This window comes from Mustela nigripes, chromosome 17 (genome assembly GCF_022355385.1).
Source record: "Mustela nigripes isolate SB6536 chromosome 17, MUSNIG.SB6536, whole genome shotgun sequence".
In the NCBI taxonomy this organism is placed as follows: domain Eukaryota; kingdom Metazoa; phylum Chordata; class Mammalia; order Carnivora; family Mustelidae; genus Mustela; species Mustela nigripes.
Genome location: NC_081573.1, coordinates 17,518,456 through 17,540,118, shown reverse-complemented (window position 1 = coordinate 17,540,118; position 21,663 = coordinate 17,518,456). Strand labels below are relative to the sequence as shown.

The window sequence follows — 21,663 nt, the reverse complement described above, 5'->3', positions numbered from 1 at the left end:
CTGGGTTCAGTCATACACACCATCTAATACTGCATCGCTATCTCAAGGCCATGTCCAGCATCTGGGAGGGGCAGGAGAATGCACATTCCCAGGACTAAGGGGGTGAGGAGCCTCCCAGCTCAGGTCAACCTGTCACATTCACAGGCTCTCCAGCTCCAGTATCACCCCAGCCTTTCCCCAGTGGAGCCAGCTGCCTGCCCCATTCCCTCCCCCTCCATGAGGGACATGGGTCAGAAGCAGGGCTTTGAATGTCATGTTTATGATCACCCAGGAAGGAGCGCCCCAGCCCTGATGGATCTCCCAAGGCACCTGCAATAGGGCCAGTGCCCGCTCCCTCCGTCCCTCTGGCTGGCAGGTCCTGCCACACTGTTGCTTAATCCTGGGCTAGGAAGGCACGGAGCACAGCTGTGCTGTGAGTCTTGGTGTGTTCAGAGAGCGTGTTTGCCCTCAGGTGGGGCAGCCACCACTTAGCCCTGCACTCTTACTCTTGTGTCCCAGAGAAGCAGTCCACAGGAGTCCTGGGGGAGGGGTGGGGAGGCGAGCGATTGAATGGTCATGGAGAATACGGGCACTCCCCCAGTCCAGTGGGGTGGACCTGTGATAGGATTGCGCTCCCACACCTCCATCCCATCCCCTGCCTAGCCTCGGACCAGTATAGGGACAAGTGAAGGTTGCAGAAATGATTTCAACTCTTTGCTGAGCAGGGACTCTGATCCGGAGCCCCTGTTGTTGGCTGTGTGCAATAATCCCAGTTTATGTGGGGAGACCAGAGCGGCCGGGGCTGAAGTGGGGGGAGCAAAGGCCATATCAGCGCTGGGCTGGGGGTAGGAGGAGTTCCCTGGAAAAGGAGATGGGAGCTGAGACCTGATGAGCTTTGGGGGCAGGAGGAAAATCCTGGTAGTGGATCCTGTGTAAAGGCCTTGAGGTCAGAGAGCAGGCCTGGCTTTTCCGGTGAAACAAGAATTGGCTAGAATAAGATCAAGGTGGCTTGTGAGCTCACTGTGAACGCTGTCACCCCAGGCAAAGGAATGGGAATTCATTCCCCCAAGGAAGGTGCCGAGTGTCCCTACTCTGCACGAGGCTGTGTTTAGGAACTGAGCTGCAGCTCTGAGCAAACAGCTCCTGAGCTGGAGGACTGTGGGAGACGAAAGGGGATCAGGAAAGACACTTGGACAGGCGCTGGCACCAAATGAAAGTCTGGTTCGTGTGAGCAGGGTTATTACTACGACGCAGCACAAGTGTGTGTGTGTGTGTGAAGAGCCCCAGGCAGGGAGCTCCCACCCTCTGCCCACCGCCCCCCCAGAGCACCGGGCCCGGGACGGCTCTGCCAGGTGGTGCAGGGTGCTCTCTGTGGATGGGGAAAGGGAGTGGGACGGTCTCTCCAAGGTTGGGGTGCTGTGGGCCATGGGAGCAGACACAGGTGGTGCTGGGGCTCTTGATCGCTTAGATGTTTGGGTGGCTGCCCAGAGGGTCCCCCCACCTCTGCTGTCGGGGGTGCAAGGGTGGCTTGAACGCGGCAGTCCCTCTAATAGTACAGCTCCTGATCCCACCAGCCTGGGAGAGAGAGAGAGAGGACTCAGGGCTGCGAGACGCGGGTCAGAGGCACCAAGGGCTCAGAGGTATGGATCAATGGAGAGTCAAGGGCTTGGAGGTCAAAGGTTAAGGGCAGCTGTTCTGAGGCTCTCCCAGCACTCCCAGCCCCAGGCCCTTGGTCTCCACACTCACTTCCTGGGCAACAGCGAACTCCCAGTTTCCGAAGCTCATCATAGACGAAGATGAGGAGGCCAAAGGGCATGGGGACCAGCCACCACTGGTACCTGAAGGTCCAGGCGAGATGACAAGGTGAAGGCTACGCTCAAGTCTGTGTCCCTGTGCCCATCCCCCTACTCGCAGCTCCCAGCCCCTCACCGGATGGGCATGAAGTTGAAGATGTTGGGCATTCCGGGGCAGTAGCAGAGGAAGCAGCCGATGCAGACCTGGAACACGATGGCGATCACCAGGATCTTGTTCCTGTGGGCGGGTGGGGTGGGACAGGCTCAGACCGGGGGGTTCAGGACAAGGACAGGCTGCAAGGAGCGGGGACCACATGTCATCAGCAGCAGGGAAAGTAGGGAGATGCTTCAACAGTGGACTCGGGTCCTGTCCCATCTCCCCCTTGGTGAATAAAAACGGAGGGGCCGGGAGCTGCGGAGGCAGGTGGTGGGAGCTGGAGCAGGGCTGGGATAGGAGTGCCGGGGCGGGAGCGGGCCAGCTGGGGACACCTGAAGAAGCCCTGCTGGAAGGCGGAGAGACGGCGCGTCTTGCGGATGAGGACATCAGCTATCTGGCACATCTCGATGCTGATGAAGAACACGGTGTAACAGGTGTACTGCTGGTACAGGCGCTGCCCGAACGTCTGCAGCCAGAGGGGAGCAGAAACAGCCTGAGCTGGGATGGAGACGGCCTGTAGCCGTGAAGCCCTCCCATCAGAGGCTGGTGTAGGGGAGAGGAGGGAGACGATGTCTCTCCCAGGTTTGCTGGACCCTGGAAGTTGGCGGGCGGAGGGGGGAGGGTGGCTGGAGATCGTGACCTTGCAGAGATTAAACATCACACCTGGGCACATGGGAGCTCAGGCCAGTCGCTCTCACAATGAAGAAGCACTACAGCCTTTCCCGCACACGGGAAGGCACCTGGGAAAATAGTCAGACTCCTATGGCGGAATTTGCAAAGTCCAGTGACTCTGATGCCCAGGCAGATGGCCAAAATGAGTGATGTGGGCCAGAAGGGCCTTTGGGGAACAGGACGCACGCCCCATTTAAAAAGAGCAACCACTACTCCGACCATTTCTTCAATGTAACTGTTTAGAATACCAGCTAATTGTGAGGAACACACACTATTCTTCAGGCCCCACGTGTTACACATGGATTACCGCACTGAATCCCCACCCCGCAAAATCCTACAAGGAAGATCCGGGGGGGGCGGGCAGACTACAGTTTCCTCAGCATTCTTGGAAGGGCTAGCTAAAACACAGCCATCCAGGCCCCATGCCCAGAGGTCTGCGGTGGGAGCTGAGGATTTGCCTTTCAAACAAGTTCCCAGGTGATGCTGTTGCTGCTGGTGTGAGGACCGCACTGCGAGGTCACGGAGGCAGAGAGCATCTCCACTTACAGATGGGAAAACCAAGGCACAGAGAGGCAGATCAACTTGCCCAGGGTCACACAGCTGGTGAAGAATGCTGGCAGGCCATGAATCCAGGCAGCCTGGCTCCCAAGGTCCGCATTCCCAACTGTGATCGTCAATGTTTAAGGGGAACATCCTGAACTGTCACAGCACAGGGCAAACTAACAACCCCTGCTAGCCAGATCTCGACTCTCCGGGCTCCAAACCTTCATTAAAGGCGGCCACGCAGGCGAAGACTCTGTAAGTGATGCCGCAGTCACAGTGACAGCATCAGGATGCTGTCCATCCCAGAGATGACAGGCCACTGCCAGGCGAGGGGCTGCTGTGACCATCAGCAGCAGGAGGGCGGAGCTCAAGACAGTGGTGGGAGAGGCCCCAGGAACCCACACAGAGTCTGGGTACCTGGGATGCCCCGGCTGAGCTCCGTCACGAGTGGACAACTGGAAATGAGGGAGCCATGGGACGGGGATGAGGGGCTGGGGCTCACCCACTCCTGGCCGTAGCTGTCCTGCAGATCTTGTAGGTGGTGGTTCTCCCAGTATGGTCGCAGCCCCACACACAGCAGTGGGAACCAGCCCTCCTGGGCCATGGCCGTGAAGTAGTCAGTGAAGCCAGCAAATGACTGGATGGCACCTGAGGGGCAGGAGAAGTGACATGGGGAGACAGAGATGGAGACCCAGACAGGGACATGGAAAGACAGGGACACAGATGCCACAGAGAGAGGGTCAAGGACACAGGATCACAGACAGACAGTGCCAGACACAGAGAGACACAGAGACAAGGATCCCAAGAGTGATCAACAGGGGATGGAAGAGACAAGGCAGAGAGAGACAGAGAAGGGACATGGGGATCACAGCAGACAGACTCAGGAAACAACAGGGAACCAGGATTGAATGCCAACCCCATGATCCAGAACAAGCCACAGCTCTGGTTAGAGACTCCAGGGCAGGTGAGAAGCCCTGTAGGAAACCCGGGGGTCCCTGGCCCCACGGACACTCACCAATCTGGAAGTAGGAGTAGGCAGCCAGGGGCTCGTTGACCAGCCGGTCGCGCTTTGGGTTCCGGGGACGAAGATGCATGATGTCACTCTCTGCCTTCTCATATGCCAGGGACACGGATGGGAACTGGCCGGGAGCGGAAAGAGTTGGGATTATGGGTTTGCCCATCCCCTATGTGTCCAAGTGCCCTCCACCAGGGCAACCTCCCATCCCAGTGGAGAGAGACAGGACTGAGCTTGGGAAGCAGGTGGCCGTGCAGGCACACCTGCCCAGACAGCACAGACCAGCTGGCCCCCAACAAGTCCATGTTGCCATGTCCCTCCACAGCTTTGTCCACATCTGACCAGCTGTCCATCTCCATCAGAACATCTGCCACTACCCACCCCTTCCTCCCCTACTGTTTTTTTGTCCTTGTCTCTTGTCTCTTTCTCTGTGACTGTCTCTGCTTTTGTATCCGTGTGTCCTGTCTCTCCCCGTCACTCTCTCTGCATCTCTTCCATCTCTGTGCTCCCCCACACTATCCTCCCCACCCACACCCCATCTATCCATCACAGAAGAGTGGCCACAGTGTGGCCTGGTCAAGAGCAGAGTCCCTGGGGCCCCAGACTGCCTGGGCTCCAACCCCAGCATGTAACTTATTTGCTGTGGGACCAGCCACTCAACCTGTCTGTGCCTCATTTCGCTCATTGGTAAAATGGTGATGACAAATTAATAAAGCTGCTCCATAGAGTGTTTCTGAGGACAAAATTAAGGAAATTAATGCCAGCCTGGCCCAGAGAAGACACTAGGTGAGTGCTGCTGAGTAAGAAAGTCAACATGGCCACGTCCCCGGCTGCATTCATGCCTGTATCTATCGTTCTCTGTCTGTCTGTCTGCCCTGGGGCCTGACAGCATCTGTCCACGGCTGTTGAAGGATGTCTGTTGTGATCCAAGTGTCACCAGAGATATGTGTGTGTGTGTGTCTGAGGGTCCTTATCTGAGTCCATAGGTCGGTCTGTGCCGACCTGAGTGTCCACCTGCGCATCCATGTCTGTAATTTTGTCTGGGACCACCCGCCGGCCTGCCTGCATGTCCCCGTCTGGCTGCCTTTGCACACTGCGTCCAAGGGCGTCGTCCATGACGTCTGTGGGCAGTCAGGGGTCCGTGGGCCCCAAGCAGGGTTGGGGGGTCGGGAGACTCACGATGTCGGTGCAGAGTTCTATGAAGAGGATGGTGATGCAGCCAAGGGGCAGGGGCACGCTGACGGTGATATAGATGAGGTACGGGGTCAGCTCAGGGATGTTCTTGGTCAGTGTGTAGGCGATAGACTTTTTCAGGTTATCAAAGATCAGTCGGCCTGTGCGGGGGGGTTGGGGGGAAAGAGCGGGCACCTCAGCCTCCTCGCCACCCACCGCCTCCTGCGCCCACGTCGCCTCCCCTTGGCCCCCATCTCCACCCTGGCACAGACCCTGCTCCACGCCCGTCACAATGGAGGCAAAGTTGTCATCCAGCAGGATCATGTCTGCTGCATTTTTGGCAGCATCCGAGCCAGCAATGCCCATGGCCACACCGATGTCAGCCTTCTTCAGGGCTGGGGAGTCATTCACACCATCCCCCGTCACAGCCACAATGGCACCCTGTGGGGCGGGGGCGGGGAGTCAGGGAGAGGCCCATGGAGGGCCAGCCTAGCCCACTGGGCTGCCTCCCTCTGCAGAGCCGTACCAGGCGCTGGCAGCTCTCCACGATCACCAGCTTCTGCTGGGGACTGGTACGAGCAAACACCATCTCGGGGTGAGTGCGCAGTGCCTCGACCAGCTCTGACGGGTCCATGTCCTTCAGCTGCATGCCATTGATGACACAGGCACGGGCATCCCTGGGAAAGGGGGGTATCACCGGAGTCACCATCTACGCGGGCCGTGGGAAGAACCACGGGGAGGGCAGCAGCGTCCTTACTTCTTATTAACTTGGTCCACGGGCACACGGAGGCGGGCAGCGATGTCCTCCACAGTCTCGCTTCCTTCTGAAATGATACCCACACTGGCCGCGATGGCCTTGGCTGTGATGGGGTGGTCACCCGTCACCATGATCACCTGTTGGGGAGGGGACCATCAGACCCCTGATGCCTTCAGTGCAGCCCACTCCCAGCCCTCCCTGGCGGACCTCTACTGATGACCCATTCGCTCATTCAACCACTGAAAGTCAGGGACAAAAGAGACGAAAATCTCTGTTCTTGTGGAGCTGACCCTCTTGTGCGGGAGACAGAAGAGACACAAATTAAGGGGACAAATGATACAGCATGTTAGGAGAGGAGGAAAGGAAGCTGAGTAAAGGAGATGGTCAATGTTGGGTGGAGAAAGTGGTGTCAATTTTCAGTATGTCCAGGGAAAGCCTCATTGAGAAGGTGACAACTGAGCGGAGGTATGAAAGAGGTGAGAGATTTGGCCACATGACAAATGGAGGGAAGAGTGTTCCTGGCAACAGGAACAGCCAAGGTGAAGGCCTGGGGTGTGAACATGAGTGAACTGTTGGAGCAACAGCGGGAAGGCCAGCACACTGGAGAGCAGTAAATGAGAGGTGGGGGGCTAAGGAATCAGCTTAGAAAGGTAACAGGACCCAACCCTTATACGGCTTAGAGACCATGGGGAGGACGTGGGTGTTGTTTGCCCAATCTTGGCTCCCCAACTCTTGATTTGTCTATCAGGGACCACCCCCTTCCCCCAGGGTTAAAGGTCAGTCTCTGGCCAAGAATGGGCAAGTAAGCCCAGAGCTGGTCAACTAAGGTATCCCCATCCTCTCAGCCACAGTGACTGGGTTCAGAAAGGAACCCGGGCACCAATCTGGGACAACAGCAGAAGAGGTGCTCTTTTCTGTGGAGTGGCTAAATAGGTGGGATATAGGTTGGATCTTCTGGGGGATGATCATCTTTCTCCACCCAAATGAAGGAACTACTTGAGAATAAAGCCACCAGAGAGAAAAGGAGAACCGAGACATGGAGAAAGGCAAATTCCTAATGACACTCAACTCCTAGATCCAGCTATACCTGAAGCTTCAGTCCCCAGAACTTTTCAGTTTTGTGAATCAGTATATCCCTTTTTTGGTTCAAATGACTTTCAGGGAGTTTTCTGTCACAGGGTTCCTTGCCCCCAGATACTGTCATTATCTGTTCTCACCCCTACCCCCTCCTTTCCCTGGTTGCATACCCGGATGCCTGCCGTGCGACACTTGAGCACCGCGTCAGGGACGGTGGCCCGGGGCGGGTCTATCATGGATACAAGTCCCGCAAAGCACAGGCCACTACTTGGAAAGTTCATTGCCTCCACGTCGAAGGCATAGCCAGGCGGGTAGTCCTTCTCACTCAGGTACAGCTGGCAGAAGCCTGACCAGAAAACAGGGAAGTCAAAGAGAAGTCCTGGGCAGACACTTGCCTAGCATGGCCAGGTGATGGGCAGAATCACCAGGCCCCTCACACCAAGCACCTACAGATACCTGACCCTGTCCTGAATCCTTCACATGATCAGTCTGTCCTCACCGCCAGCAAGGGAGGCTATTAGCATGCTCATGTTGCAGATAGGGAAACTGAGGTCTAGAGAGGGAACAATCCTTGCCAGCGGTCCCACAGCAAGTAAGATGAAAGATCCAGAACTGAACCACAGGTTTGCGTCTCCCAGGGTCGAGGCAGTGGTTAGGGAAGTTTAGCAGTCCGGACAAAATGTTCAGGGAGGTCAGAGGTCAGGACAAGGACTGGAGAGTCTTGAGTTGAGGCTGGGACTGGGGAGGAATGAAGGGTCAAGAGGAGGACATTGAAAGGTGGAAGTAAAAGTGATGACAGGTCAAAGCTGGGGCAAGAGCTGGGAAAAATCAAGGGATGTCAGGTCAGGATAAGGAAGGTCCCAGGGAAAGGACAGGTGGGGAGGGCCTGGGTCAAGGTAGAAATTGAGGATGGGAAAGGGTCAGCCCTGAAACAGGGAAAGTCAAATGTGAGTGTGTGCACTTGGACAGGTTAGCTGTCAGGGGACCTCAAAGGTCATGGTCAGGGCTGGGCCAGGAAGGTCGGGCAGGTTCTGTGCTAGCTCCTCCTCACCCACAGGTTTACCATCTACTGTGGGGGCTCACCGAGCCCTGGGGGTCTCACCAAGCACACGTTCACCCAGGCCTCCCAGGCTAAGGTAGGCAGTCTGAAAAGCCTCGCGCCATTGCTCGTCCAGCGGCAGTTCCTGGCCCTTGATGAGGATGGAGCTACAGCGTTCCAGCACGCGCTCGGGGGCGCCCTTCATCACCAGCACGTGCCGGGGGTCCCGCGGGTCCTCCAGTGTGTGGATGGACAGCTGCAGGCGAGGAAGGGACCGGTGGCTAGGAGGCGGGCCGGGGGCGGGGCTTGGTAGAGGGACGGGGCTGACGGCTAGAAAGGTGCCGAGGGTATAGAGGGTGCTGTGTGGCTGGGGTGAGGCGCTAGCGTGCTGAGCATGGCTTTGGTGGGGATTGAGGGTTAGGGGCGCAGTAAGAAGCCTGGGGGCTGGGATTGGGCAGAATTAGGGTCGGAGTTGGGCTGGGGCGGGATGTGGATTGCGAGCCACCCCGCGGAAGGCCTAAGAGCCCCAGCTAAGGGACTGTGAGAGTCCCCTGAGCGCAAGTGGGCAGCGGCTGTGGGAAGAGCCGGAGATGTGGGTGCGTGGAGAGGGAGGAAACAGAGAGAAGACCCGCGATAGGTCAGCCCCGAGTGTGGGTGGGGCCTGCGGTGGGCGGGGCCGCCCCGTGGGCGGGGTGGGGCGCGGTGGGTGCACACCTGGAACTTGTTGGTGGAGTTGAAGGGGATCTCGCAGACTTTGGGGAAGCGCTCGCGGTACCCCATGGCATTGCCCAGCGTCAGCTCGGAGAACTTAAGCAGCGCCGTCTCGGACGCGTCCCCGATCACGATGCGCTGGAAGCGGGGGCTGGTGTCAGGGGTGAGCCTGGCTGCACCATCTCCCAGGTTTCCCCGGAGTCCCCGGGGATCTCACCTTGGGCACCGGCACCGCGTCCTGGCCGGACTTGAAGGCAGCGCGGTTGCACAGGGTGAGCACGCGGCATAGCGCCCGCCAAGTCTCTGAAGACTGGTCAAATGTCTGCCCTGGAGGCCAGGCGTCCAGGCTGGGACCAAGCGAGGTGGGCCCCAAGCCCGGAGCAGCATTCTCCCATACCAAAAGCGAGCCTCTCCCCCTAGACTCATGAGAAGGTCCCCTCCCAGACCTGGTGGGACCCAAACCTCTTCTCACACCCCGGGGCTCTTGTCTCCAGAGCCAGTATTGAATTTCCTAGGACCTCTGATACCATGCTGCTTTGCAGACCTGCAGCTTCATAGACCCTGTCCCTGATCGGGAAGGAGCCCCTCTCCATCCAGGCAGAGCCCTCCCCAGAGTTCCCTTCCCAGTCTGCCCTCTACCAGATCCTGGCCCAGCCCGGTCTCCGCCCACCGCCACACCTGACTGGTCTTCCGTAGTGTCCGCAGTGTGAATGTGGTTGTCAAACCAGAGATGGGACACGGTCATGCGGTTCTGAGTGAGGGTCCCTGTCTTGTCCGAGCAGATCACTGACGTGGAGCCCAGTGTCTCCACGGCTTCCAGGTTCTTGACGACACAGTTCTTGCTGGCCAGCCGCTTGGCTGTCAGGGACAAGCAGACCTGTCAGAAGGGTCGAGTAGCGGTTAGGGGGGCGCAGTCCTTGCTTCTGGTCCTCCTTCCCTTCTCCCACAGTGCAGGGAGCCTTGACCCCAGCCACCATACTATGTACACAGCATCCCTCCGCAAAACCCATGCTTTTCTTGCCTCAGCCTTCTTCCCAGCCTGTGCTTGCCACCTGGGATGCCTCCCCAGTGGGCCCAGATGAAGGTAGCTCACTAGGCCCCTCACTAAGCTGCCGGAGCTGAGGTTCTCTAAGTTCTCTCATCAACACAACCACACTGAGAAAACAAACATCCTCCGAGCCTTCTCTGGGGCTGGTCTTGCCCTGGGTGCTGACTGTGGAGGGCTGCCCGCGTTGGGTCTCAGCCTCCTCTGGTCAAGGACAAGGCCTGTTCACCTGTGAGTCCTCGGCATTCAGTCTAGGGTGCGGCCCAGAGGGGCCTCGGTGAGTGATGGCTGAGTGGGCGAATAGGTGGAGAGCAGGGGAGGGGGGAGGGTGGCTGAGGGAAGGCACAGGCAGGCAGGTGAGTGAGTGGGGACAGCCGGAGATGATGGAGGCAATCCTGGGAGAACACACAGAAGGATGGATGAGCCTTTTGGCTCTCTGCGCCTCTCTTCTGTCTCCCCCACTCACCGTGACAGTGGCCAGCAGCCCCTCGGGCACATAGGCTACCACGATGGCCATGAAGAAGACCATGGCCCTCAGGAATGTGTAGCCAATGCACATGGCCACCACAAAAAATGTGGCGCCGAAGAGGATGGCCAGGCCTGCGATGATGTCCACAAAATGTTCGATTTCAATAGCGATGGGCGTCTTCTCATTTTCCACTCCCGATGCCAGGGACGCAATGCGCCCGATGATGGTGCGGTCACCCGTGTTCACCACCAGGCCTTGTGCTGTGCCTGCAGTGGGGTCGAGAGGGCGCCTCAGGGCCTGGCAGGTGGCAGCAGGGCTGTGTGCATCGTGGGAACTGAAGCCGGGTGGGGGGGGGGGGAAGGCGGGGAGGCGGTGTGGCTCAGTATGGGGCGAAGAGGGGCAGGGCAGACAGCATGGTCAGCTGGGGGAGGCAGGCCGGGGCCTCACGGACCCTCAAGGCACATGGTGGAGAAGAAGGCGATGTTGCGGGTCTCCAGTGGGCTCTCGTGTGTACACTCGGGCGAGCGGGTCTGCGGCTCAGACTCTCCGGTCAGTGAGGAGTTGTCCACCTTGCAGCCCTGCGCCTGGAGGACCCTGATGTCTGCAGGCACTCGGTCCCCGCCTTTCATCTCCACTAGGTCGCCCACCACAAGCTGATCTGCGTTGATCTGGAACTTGTCCCCATCTCGGATCACAGTCGCTTGCTGTGGGGCAGGAGCACAGAGTTGAGCTGGGCAGGGGATGGGGGTGGAGGTTGTGGAGTGCAGGGGGAGGAGGGGAGGGCCAAAGGGGGAGCGTTGAGAACCCAAGGGGCAAGCCAGAGGCCACGGGTGCAGAGCAGCTTGGGCCTGGTGGGAGGGCCCACACAGATGCCAGGAGCCTCACTGTGCCTCCTCCCCCAAGTGCAGACCCACAACTGACGTGACGGGGCTGCAGCACCCACCTGGGGCACCAGGTTCTTGAAGCTGGCAATGATGTTGGTGCTCTTAAACTCCTGGTAGTAGCCAAAGCAGCCGGTGACCACGACCACGGCAATGAGGGCCAGGGCCAGGTACAGCTGGGTAGAGGAGGGAAGGGGACCGGGCGGATGAGAAGGGGCCTGAAGCTCCCCGCACAAGGGCCCCTGCCTGCTCCCTGTCCACTGGTATTCTTGGGCTCACCTGGGGGTTTTCCCTGCTCTGCTAGAAAGTCACATGTGCTGTTCCTGGGGTCTCTTCATGTCCCTTTCTCAGCTTCCCTGTATTCTCAGTGTCCTGTATCCTCGTCCCCTGCATCCCATATTCTTTGCATCCCGGATCCGACCTCCCCTGTGTCCCCATATCCTGTGGCTTTGCGGTGGCACAATTCACCTTTTCCTGTGTCCTCCAAGTCTTGTGCTCCGCATGTCACTATCCTTTGTCTCATATTTCTCATGCCCTGTACCCTGTGCTCCAGCTTTTGTACTCTGTGTAGTCATCATCTGCTCGCTGTCCTCTGGGTGCCTTAGGCCGTGTCCCCATTTCCATGTTTGTGTGCTGTCCATCTTACGGTGCATACCCTGTAGACTCCACGATCATGTTCCACATTCCAAGTCCCTATGTCCAGTGTCTCCCCACGTCTGTGTACCTCTAAGTCTCCATCCTGTGTCATATGTCCTGTCACTTTCTTTTTTTTTAAAGATTTTATTTATTTATTGGACAGACAGAGATCACAAGTAGGCAGAGAGGCAGTCAGAGAGAGAGGAGGAAGCAGGCTCCCTGCTGAGCAGAGAGCCCAATGCGGGGCTGGATCCCAGGACCCTGGACCCAGGACCCAGGACCCTGGGATCATGACCTGAGCCAAAGGCAGAGGCTTTAACCCACTGAGCCACCCAGGTGCCCCTACCCTGTCACTTTCAAATGCCTGTCCAATGCCACATGTCTTTAAGTCCCCATGTCCCTTATTCCGACCTCTTGTCCTGCGTCTCAATATTCTCTGTCTCTGTGCTTCCTTATCTGTGCTCTGTCTCTCCTGAGTCCAATGTCCCCATGCCCTTGTGTCCCATGTCTGAGTCCCATGTCCCCTGTGCCCTTGGTCTGTCACATGTCATCTGTTTCCCAGTCTCCTATCTTAAGGATCACATTTCCATGCCTTTGTATCCCCACCTGTGTCCATCATATCTGAGACACATTCTCCAGGTCCCCCGTGACCTGGGTCATTGGGGCTGCCCCACACCTCAGTGTCCTTCAGCGCCCATGACCCATGTCTTGACTGAATTTCCACATCTCCATATCCCCATCCTGTGTCCCTTGCATCCTGAGTCTATGCCCAGTATCCTCTCTCCTCCAGGTCCCTGTGTCCCATATCAGCCCGCAGCATCTGCCACTCACATTGTCGTCGGTGGTGAGGTCACCCTCGCTGGCCTGGATGCCAAAGGCGATGAGGCAGATGGCGGCAGCCACCCACATGAGGCACTGCAGACCACCTGCCAGCTGCCGCGCAAACTTGACGTACTCAGGGGTGCCCCGCGGCGGCCTCAGAGCATTGGGCCCATCCCGCAACAGCAGCTCAGCGGCCAGGCCAGCAGACAGGCCCTGGGGATGGGGCAGGCGGTCATGGTGGCTGCTAAGGGCTTTCCTTTTACCGCACGCTCCTCCGTGAGGGGAGCTCTTCTGCCTCCTTTCCCCCCTGCTGCCACCCCCACCGTCTGTCTTGTTTCTCTTCTTCATTTCTGTGTCCATCCTCACCTCCGTCCTCTCCCTTCCCCCTGCCCTCCTCTGTGTCTTTCTCATCTTTCTGCCTGGCTCTCTCCTCCTGTTGTCTCCGCTCTGTTTCTCTCTCTTACCTGTCCCTGTCTCTCTGCCTCTTTTTATCTGCTTCTCCTACTCCATCTCTCTCTCTCTCTGTGGTCCTTTCCCTTTCTCTCTAATGCATTTCTCCCTTTTCTCCCTCTCTCTCTCCCTCTCTCCCCTTCTCTGCACGCCCCCCTCCCTCTGCACCCAGCTCACCTTGGTCGCACTGGTCTGATATTTCTGTTCCAACTCTGCCACTGACAGCTGGTGGTCGTTCTGTGGGGAGGGGCAGGACACTCACTGTCCAGCTCTCACCAGCCACGCTCCGGTCCCCCGCCCAGGCCCCCGGCCCCACGCTCACGATCTCCATCTCCTTCTTCATGTTCTCCAGCTTGTCCTTCTTCTTGCCTCCTTCCTTGCCTGCCTTCTTCTTGCTCATCTTGGCGGCCATGTCCCCACCAGGGCCAGGACCCAGCTCTACCGAGTACATCTCGTAATTCTCCTGGGGGATGGGAGGAGGGGGGAGGCATCAGATCCCACTGCAACTCCTGCCTCCAGCCTCCATCCCCCCGACCCCTGACTCTGGGCCCCACTCACTGCCTTCCCCATGGTGCCCGGGGCAGCCACCCTCCTTTGCTCAGACAGAGCCTAGGGTCTGGACCAGCCCTGATATACCCAGGGAGGGAGGGGGTGGAGCAAGACAGGCCCAATTAGAACTGATTGCGGGGCTCCTTGGGGTGACCTCCAGGCCTAAGCAGCTCGGGCATTAACTACTAGGCTGCCCTAACGTGCCCAGACCCATCTCTACCTGCCACTGAGATCAGGGGATCTCTGAGTAGGTCCATGGTAACAACAACAAGAATATCAACAATATGGTGTTTATTGTGTGCCAAGCACTGGGCTGGGGGCTTTCCTGTAGTAACTAATGGAACCTCCCAACAACCCTCTGAGGCGTGTACCATTCTTACCTCCCCCTACCATAGGGATGGGGAAACTGAGGCACAGGGAAATTAAGTCACTCACTGGTTGTCCCTAAGCTAGGATGGGAAAGAGTCAGGACTCAGAACCAGGTAGCGGGACTGCAGTGTCCTCTTCCAGACCACACTGCCCATGTCCGACTCCTGGAGGGGGAAGGTGCTCACAACGGTGGCTGTAGCGGCTGTTCTTTAGGGAGGACTTCCCGTGTCGTGGGTCTGCCCAGGGATGTTTGTGCTTTCAGTTCAGGTCATGTTCTCAGGGTCTTGGAGTCAAGTCCCGCATTGGCCTGCCTGCTCAGCAGCAAGTCTGCTTTTCTCCCTCTCCCTCTGCCCCTCCTCACCCCCGCTTACGCTCTCTCTCAAATAAATAAAATCTTTATTAAAATAATAAATAAATAGGGGCACCTGGGTGGCTCAGTGGGTTGAGCCTCTGCCTTCAGCTCAGGTCATGATCTCAGGATCCTGGGATCAGGCCCCGCATCGGCTCTCGGCTTGGGGGGTGGGGGGAGCCTGCTTCCCCTGCTCTCTCTGCCTGCCTCTCTATTTGTGATCTCTCTCTCTGTGAAATAAATAAATGAAATTTAAAAAATAATAATAATAGTTGTGGTGACTAAGTGTCAGGAGAGGGTTCTAGCCCAGGTCTGACCCCAGAGCCTAGTTCTCCCATGGGGCCACTGACGAGAGAGCCCAGACCTCACAGCAGCCACGGTGATTACGGACCAGGCGCTGCACACTGTGACCCCCAGCGTGTGCCACCACAACTGTGTTGGTGGCACTATCACTCCCATTGCGCACAGAGGGTAACCGAGGCTTGGAGGGGCTCAGGGAGGGTCCCAGCGGTGCCCCACACTTCCAGCTGTAGCCATCACAGCTCTGTCATTCCCATCTCCACCCCAAACTTCCCAGATGGGGAAACAAAGGTGCAAAGTAGGGGAAGAGAGGTGTACAAGGTTCCTGGGCTCGATCTTGGTATTGGTGCCAGGGTTGAGGTCCCCCATGCAGGGAACTCTGTGGGCCGCAGTGAGGGGCTGGACCGCTGGAATGGCAGGTTCTCGGTATCTCCCGTGTGGGCTGCACAGAGTGAATGTGTCCGATAAGATAATTGCTAGGGCGATGTCCTTCTCTCCTGGGGCAGGTCACCTGGGAAAGGCTAAGCTGCTGAGCAGCCCAACCTCCTCCCCAGAGCCACCAAGCTGGTCACCCCAGCCCACTACCGGGGACCCCCAGAGAGGAAGCAGGTGGGGTAAAGTCACACCAACAATGAGTCTGCCTCTCTGAACTGTACATGTGAAACGCCGTGTGTCGCGTCACTCCCCTGCTTACAACCATCCAGAGGTATCCATTCTCACACAGAATAAACTCCACAACCATTCCTGCAAGATCTAGCCCAGTCTCACCACCCCTGGCCCAGTCTCTATGACAATTCCCCTGGCACTGGCCTTCTTGCTGCGCTTCCTACAGGCCAAGGTCATTCCTGCCCCAGGGCCTTTGCACATGTGATCCCTTCTGCCTGATGCTCTCTTCTTTAGATACCTGCACGGCTCTTTCTTGCTGTGAGGCCTCAGTTCAAATGTCATCTCTTCAGAGAGTCCTCACTTCTAATATGGGAACCCCCTCAGGCCCCACCTCCCTTACCCTGTTTTACCTATACCCCTTGTCCCAACCTAACACTGTATTTTATTTTCATTTGTTTGGTATCAACCTTGCCACACTAGAAGGAAGACTGAGACTTGGTTGTATTTGCTGTTGTGTGCACAGCACCCAGACCAGTTCCCTAGACACACTGTCGATGGTCAGTTGACACTGCTGGGTGCCAACTAGTCACTAACAAACCTGGCGCTCTGGCCAGGCCCCCAGGAAGTCTCAGCCGTTGGGAGTTCCTCCAGTGCCTCTGGCTCTCTCTAGCTCTTCCACCATGACCACCATCCCTGAAAGCATCCAGAGCCTGGGGCAACTATGGGACTGTGTCTGCACAGATTCAGGAGCAACCTAAGTCACAGTGGGGAGACCGGGGCACCGTCACCAGCAGCAGGTGACTGACCCTCTACATGGGCAGACGTCTGTCAAAATCGGACTATCCTTCTCTATTCTCTGCCCCATTTGTGGCCCACCCCCGTTTTTTAAATTTCTTAGTTTTATTACGTTAATTTTCAATGGTTTACTTTAAATATTTCAGACCCCCAAGTGACAGGGATAATAAAACCAAGACCTGCCTAACCTTCAGCTAAATTGAATAATTTTCCCATATTGTAGTTTCTACATAGACAAGAGATGAGGGAAAGAAGAGATTCTTTTTTTTTTTTTTTTTTTAAAGCTCAGGCTGGCCCACTTGAGAGTGAGTTTGAGACGGGATGCTTGTTTCCCCATGAACACGTCGGTGTGGGTCTCCCGTGTATAAGGACTCTCTTACATAACCACAGTCCGGTGGTCAAATCCAGGACATTCACATTAAGAAGTAATCTGGAGAATATATTTGAACTTCACATTTTCCAAGTTGTGTCCTTTTCCTGGTCCAAGATCACACTTCGCACCTAGCTGTCATGTCTCCTTGGTCTCCTCCAATCTGTGACATTTCTTTACTCTTTCCTTGTCTTTCATGACCTTGAAATTTTGGAAAAGCATCAGTCAGTTGTGTTGCAGAATTCCCCTCAGTTTGGCTCAGTTCAGGATCAGATTCAGGTCTTGTGCGCTGGGCAGGAAGGCGGCAGTGATGTGCGCCCTTCTCAGACCTTCTCGGCAGGATGGGCCCCATTTTTTTAGTCTTCAGGCTGTCTGGAATGGGGGGCACATTTGGAGGCTTAAGGAATGACTAGAGGGCTATTCAGTGATCTCTTTATTTTCTATTTAAAACGCTGTCACAGGGGCGTCTAGGTGGCTCAGTCAGTTAAGCATCTACCTTCTGCTCAGATCATGATCTCGGGGTCCTGGGATCGAACCCTGCCACCGGCTTCCTGCTCCATGGGGAGTCTGCTTCTCCCTCCCCCCCACTCATGCTCTCTCTTTCCCTCTCTCAAATGAATAAATAAAATCCTAAAAAGAAAATTAATGGTCAGAATTGAGTTTTTCTTTTTCCTGAGAAAGATAGGGCAGAGGACAGACTCTTCAATGGCTGGTGAATATTGAATGGGTTTTGCAGGGGAATCAGAACAAGAGTGTCCTGGAATCATGGCCACACATAACTCAGCCCCCTACAAGGCCTGGCCATGCCTCCTTCTCCATGCCTTCCCCTTTCATGCTTTGGGATGAAGCCCTTGCAGTCCTTCTGTTTATCAAAACTATTATTTCAAGATTTTGGCCCGTGAAGCTTCCTCTGCCTAAAACACTCACCCTGCGCCCTCCCTACCTTCAGCTACTCCCCATCTTTTGCTTTATCCAGGGAACCTCCCGGGACCACCCATGTACCAGCTGGGGCAGGTACCTCCCCTGGGTTCCCAGAGCCCCTAGGCTTCCCTATCCCAGCCCCGACCCCTCTGACCCGTAATTCCTCCATCACAGGCTCTGGGCGGTCACCATGTGATGATGTCTCATTGGACCCCAGGACGCCTGTGGACGGGACCCAGGATGTCTCAGTCGCCCCCGCGTGCCCTGTATCACCCAGTCTGGGGAGTGTTTGCTGACTGAAAGAACTCATTGTGACCATGACTTTTGGTTTGTGTTTGGATTCTCTGATAAGATAGTGCATTCAGCAATGCCCTTCGCCTCCTGGGCAGGTCACCCATCCCCCGCCATCTCCAGGCCCTGGGAAGACTGAAGAGAGGGGCAAAGCCGGAAGGAACCTTGCTTCTCCCTCCCTTTCAGGCTGGTATAGGAGCAAGCAGTGGGTCAACAAGTCAGGGACAAAGTCTGGCCCCAGCCTGGCTAAGCTGGCAGCCAGGTCTCCTGTGTTCTGTTCCTCTACCAGCTTTTTCAGATGTGGAAATGTCAATCACCCTCAAGAGATTTGCATGGCTGTCCTCATCTGGGATCTTAAAATCATATCCAGAACCCAACCATCTCTCCCTTCCCAGCTCCCATGCTGGTTCCACCTCTGTCCCTTTCTGCCTGCACATCAGAGCAGCCTCTGCCCCAGTCTCCCTGCTCCCATCCCTGCCCCACCCGCCCCCCACCCAGAGCCAGAGGCAGCCTGTGAACCCCTGGAGTCTGGGCTCTCCAGGCTGACCCTCCCTTAGCTCCACTGAACTCTTGAAAGAAAGTCTGCACGCTGGTGCCCAGAGCCAACGGTCTGGCCTTGGCCTCCCAGACCTGCCCCCTTCCTCTGCAGCCACACTGGCTCCCTGCTCTGCCTCAGACACCGCAAACAGCCTCCTGCCTCTGCCTGTGCCCTTGTCCTCCTCTTGGAATGCTCTCCTCCCAATGCCTGCATGGCTCCCTCTCCCCCTCCAAGGTCTTTGCACAAATGATGCCGTCCCAGTGTGAGCTCCTTGACAGGCCGAATTCACATTGTGACTTGCAGTTCCCCTGCACCTCTGTCCCCTTTATCTTCTCGTGCACTGGGTCATTGCTCTCATATGTCAGGTTCCTTGTGTGTTTTCTGAATCCCCCTGACAGAATATGAGCTCCACGAGGGCAGGGATTTTTGCCTGTTTTTTTGTTTTTTGTTTTTTTGTTTTTCCGGACTGATGTCAAACGGCAAATAATAGGCACTCAAGAAACTTTGGTTGGAAGAAATAAATCTCAGGGTCCCCGAGACACTCCACAACATGCAGCAGCAATTGTAGCCGCAAATACTGACATGGACACATGGTCCTGCCTTTGGGTGATGCTCTTGGCTCCCCAAAGACACACTGCCCCAACCTAAAGCAGAGGAACAGGCTCAAACAGCCACAATGACAGGAAGCCTGTGATAAGAATGACGCTCACTAAGAACTCACTGCTCTCGGGCCCCGGGTGAGTGTGTCACTTGTGTGAGCCCATTTCATCCTCCCAACAACCTTATAAGGAAGGTACTGAAATTTTACTGTGAAGAAACTGAGGCCCAGAGAGGTTATCCTACTTGCCTAAGGTCACACAGCTAGTAAGGGGCAGAGGCAAGATTTGAACCCAAGCAGCCAGGCTAGAAAGTCTTCCACTGTGGGTACACAGAATCACGCCAGACACCATTTCATAAAGAGACCTCCAATTAAAACTGCACTCTGTTCCATGACTTACGGAATGTTGTTGGAGCATCTGCTATGCGCCAAGCTTTTTGTTGAGCCCCGGGATTTGCAGGGAACAAAACAGTCATGGTCCTGCTTACACTCCACTCTCCTGGAGTAATCAAACCAATGAATCTTCACTGGCAGATTAGAGCACTAAGGCAAATCACAGGGTCCTGGAGGAGAGAGGCAGAGGGGAGAAAGCTGATAGACTAGGGTATCAGGCAAGGGGCTCTGAGGAAGTAACACCTGAGCTGAGGCTTTGAGGATGAGGAGACAGTCAGGAATAAATGATATAGGGAAAGGAACAGAGAGAACACAACCCAACCAGTTGGGAAAAGGGCTGGGAACGGGGTGACAGTAAGAGTCAGCCAGGAGCGGTGGTGGAAAGGCTGGGTGAGGTCAGTGAGGGGAGGGCGGCACAACGTGAGGGCGGGGGTCAGTTTATGTGCGACCTTGTGGACCGGGGGGAGGAGTTCGGATTTTAGTCTAGGAGCAGCAGAAGGCATTTGAGGTTTGATCAGAAGAGGGGCATGGTCAGGACTGAGTCTGAAAGATGTCCCCACTGCCTGCCATGTGGAGGACACTCAAGGGAGGCTGAGATTAGAAGCTTCCTCCTGGGGAGGACGCTGGGCGAGGGAGGCTCAGGAGATCTCCTATGTGGACATGGGCTGGGGCAGGAGGTGTCTGGCCTGGCGTGGGGTGGGGGGGGGGTGCTCCCCTGGGATGGGACCCAGGAGGAGGGGTAGGTTTGAAGAAGGGCTAAAGCCTACATAGGAAATGGGGGACCCGGAAGCTATGGGACAACTGGGTCTTGGAGCTTCTGGAAGAAGATGGAATTCATAACTGTGATGAGGGCCTTGTTAGTGTGGAAAGGGTAGACTGAGGTAGGGGAGGTGGGACAGCCTCTGGCAAGGGTGAGGAGAAGAGCTAGGAGGGGAGCCAGTGCTTATTAAAGAGATAAAAAGCACAATATGAAAAGTAGAGGAAGAACCAGGAAGGGGTGGGTGGTAGGGGGGTCAGGAGGCAAAGGAAAAGGGAGCCTCAAGAAGGAGGATGGGTTCAGCTGTGGCTGGGTTCAGCATTCCTGAGTGACCCCTGTGCCCAGCACAGAGCCTAGCACACAGCAGCTGGTTCACTTTCTGCTGAATGAGGGCACACATGGGCGAGTTGAAGGCAAAACTCACTTAGATACAAACCCTGAGGCCTCCAGGGCCTCATTTTATGCCTAGGGCAGGCCATCTCCCCCACTCCCCATCTCTGTCAGGGAAGCTTGAGAAAAATGGAGTTAGAAAAGGTATCGTTGGGGGGTGCCTGGGTGGCTCAGTGGGTTAAAGCCTCTGCCTTCGGCTCAGGTCATGATCCCAGAGTCCTGGGATCGAGCCCCACATCGGGCTCTCTGCTCGGCAGGGAGCCTGCTTCCTCCTCTCTCTCTGCCTGCCTCTCTGCCTACTTGTGATCTCTGTCTGTCAAATAAATAAATAAACAAAATCTTTTTAAAAAAAAAAAAAAAGAAAAGAAAAGGTATCCTTGGATGGAGACGTATGCAAAAGCTCAAAACAGGGCTCAAAAACCAAGTATGAGGGTATGAAAGGTAATCAAGGGAAACTTCATTTAAAATGGTAGGCCTGGGCGCCTGGGTAGCTCAGTTGGTTGAGCAACTACCTTCAGCTCAGATCATGATCCTGGAGTCCCAGGATCAGCTGGGAGTCGGCTTCTCCCTCTGACCCTCCCCCTTTTCATGTTCTCCCCCTCTCTTATTCTCCATAACATAACATAACACAACATAACATAACATAACACAACACAACATAACATAACACAACCAACACAACATAACATAACATAACACAACATAACATAACGTAACATAACATAACACAACATAACATGGTAGGCCAGAAGGGGGAGCTCTCCTGCTGTACAGCTCCAGGTTAATTACAGGAAGTCCTGTCAAGTTCAGACCCCAAGGAAAGACTTCTTAATAGGAAAGAATCATCAACTACAGGGGTCAAGGGGGAAAGAATGTAGGTTGCATCTCCTACTAGAAATCACCCCCCCTCCCCTGCAACTCAGTCAATGAGAAACCAACATCACCCTGGACTCATGCCTTTTTTCCAGTGGACTCTGGTTCAAAACAACCCCTCCAGGGGTTGAACCACTTGGGTGGCGCTCTGAAGCATGGGACTGACTCTTGGTTTCTGCTCAGGTGTTCATCTCAAGATTGTGAGATCAAGCGCAGCTTTGGGCTCTGGCTTGGGCGAGGAGCCTGCTTAAGATTTTCTCTCTTGGGGTACTTAGGTGGCTGCTTCCTCCTCTCTCTCTCTCTCTCTCTCTCTCTGCTTGCCTCTCTGCCTACTTGTGATCTCTG

The 21,663-nt window shown here is 55.9% G+C and overlaps 1 protein-coding gene across 1 annotated transcript; it reads right to left on the bottom strand.

Annotated features, from left to right (window-relative positions):
* Positions 1–1,350: 1,350 nt before the first annotated feature.
* Positions 1,351–13,789, bottom strand: ATP4A (ATPase H+/K+ transporting subunit alpha). Its single transcript, XM_059383703.1, has 22 exons — positions 13,778–13,789; positions 13,542–13,682; positions 13,397–13,456; positions 12,779–12,982; positions 11,374–11,487; positions 10,882–11,134; positions 10,428–10,696; positions 9,595–9,793; positions 9,134–9,243; positions 8,920–9,054; positions 8,269–8,461; positions 7,337–7,512; positions 6,090–6,226; positions 5,859–6,009; positions 5,605–5,773; positions 5,339–5,493; positions 4,160–4,283; positions 3,647–3,792; positions 2,262–2,395; positions 1,909–2,010; positions 1,726–1,817; positions 1,351–1,554 (listed from the first exon to the last, which is right to left on the bottom strand). Exons 1-22 carry the CDS (start codon positions 13,787–13,789, stop codon positions 1,526–1,528), a joined length of 3,105 nt encoding a protein of 1,034 aa, XP_059239686.1. The 3' UTR covers positions 1,351–1,525.
* Between the last annotated feature and the right edge of the window lie 7,874 nt (positions 13,790–21,663).

Excerpts from the sequence above, each read along its gene's own strand:
- ATP4A (XM_059383703.1), bottom strand. Across the intron at positions 6,010-6,089 it reads GTGGACCAAGTTAATAAGAA|GGATGCCCGTGCCTGTGTCA; the intron begins GTAAGGACGCTG and ends CCCCTTTCCCAG. Across the intron at positions 5,774-5,858 it reads TGGAGAGCTGCCAGCGCCTG|GGTGCCATTGTGGCTGTGAC; the intron begins GTACGGCTCTGC and ends CCCGCCCCACAG.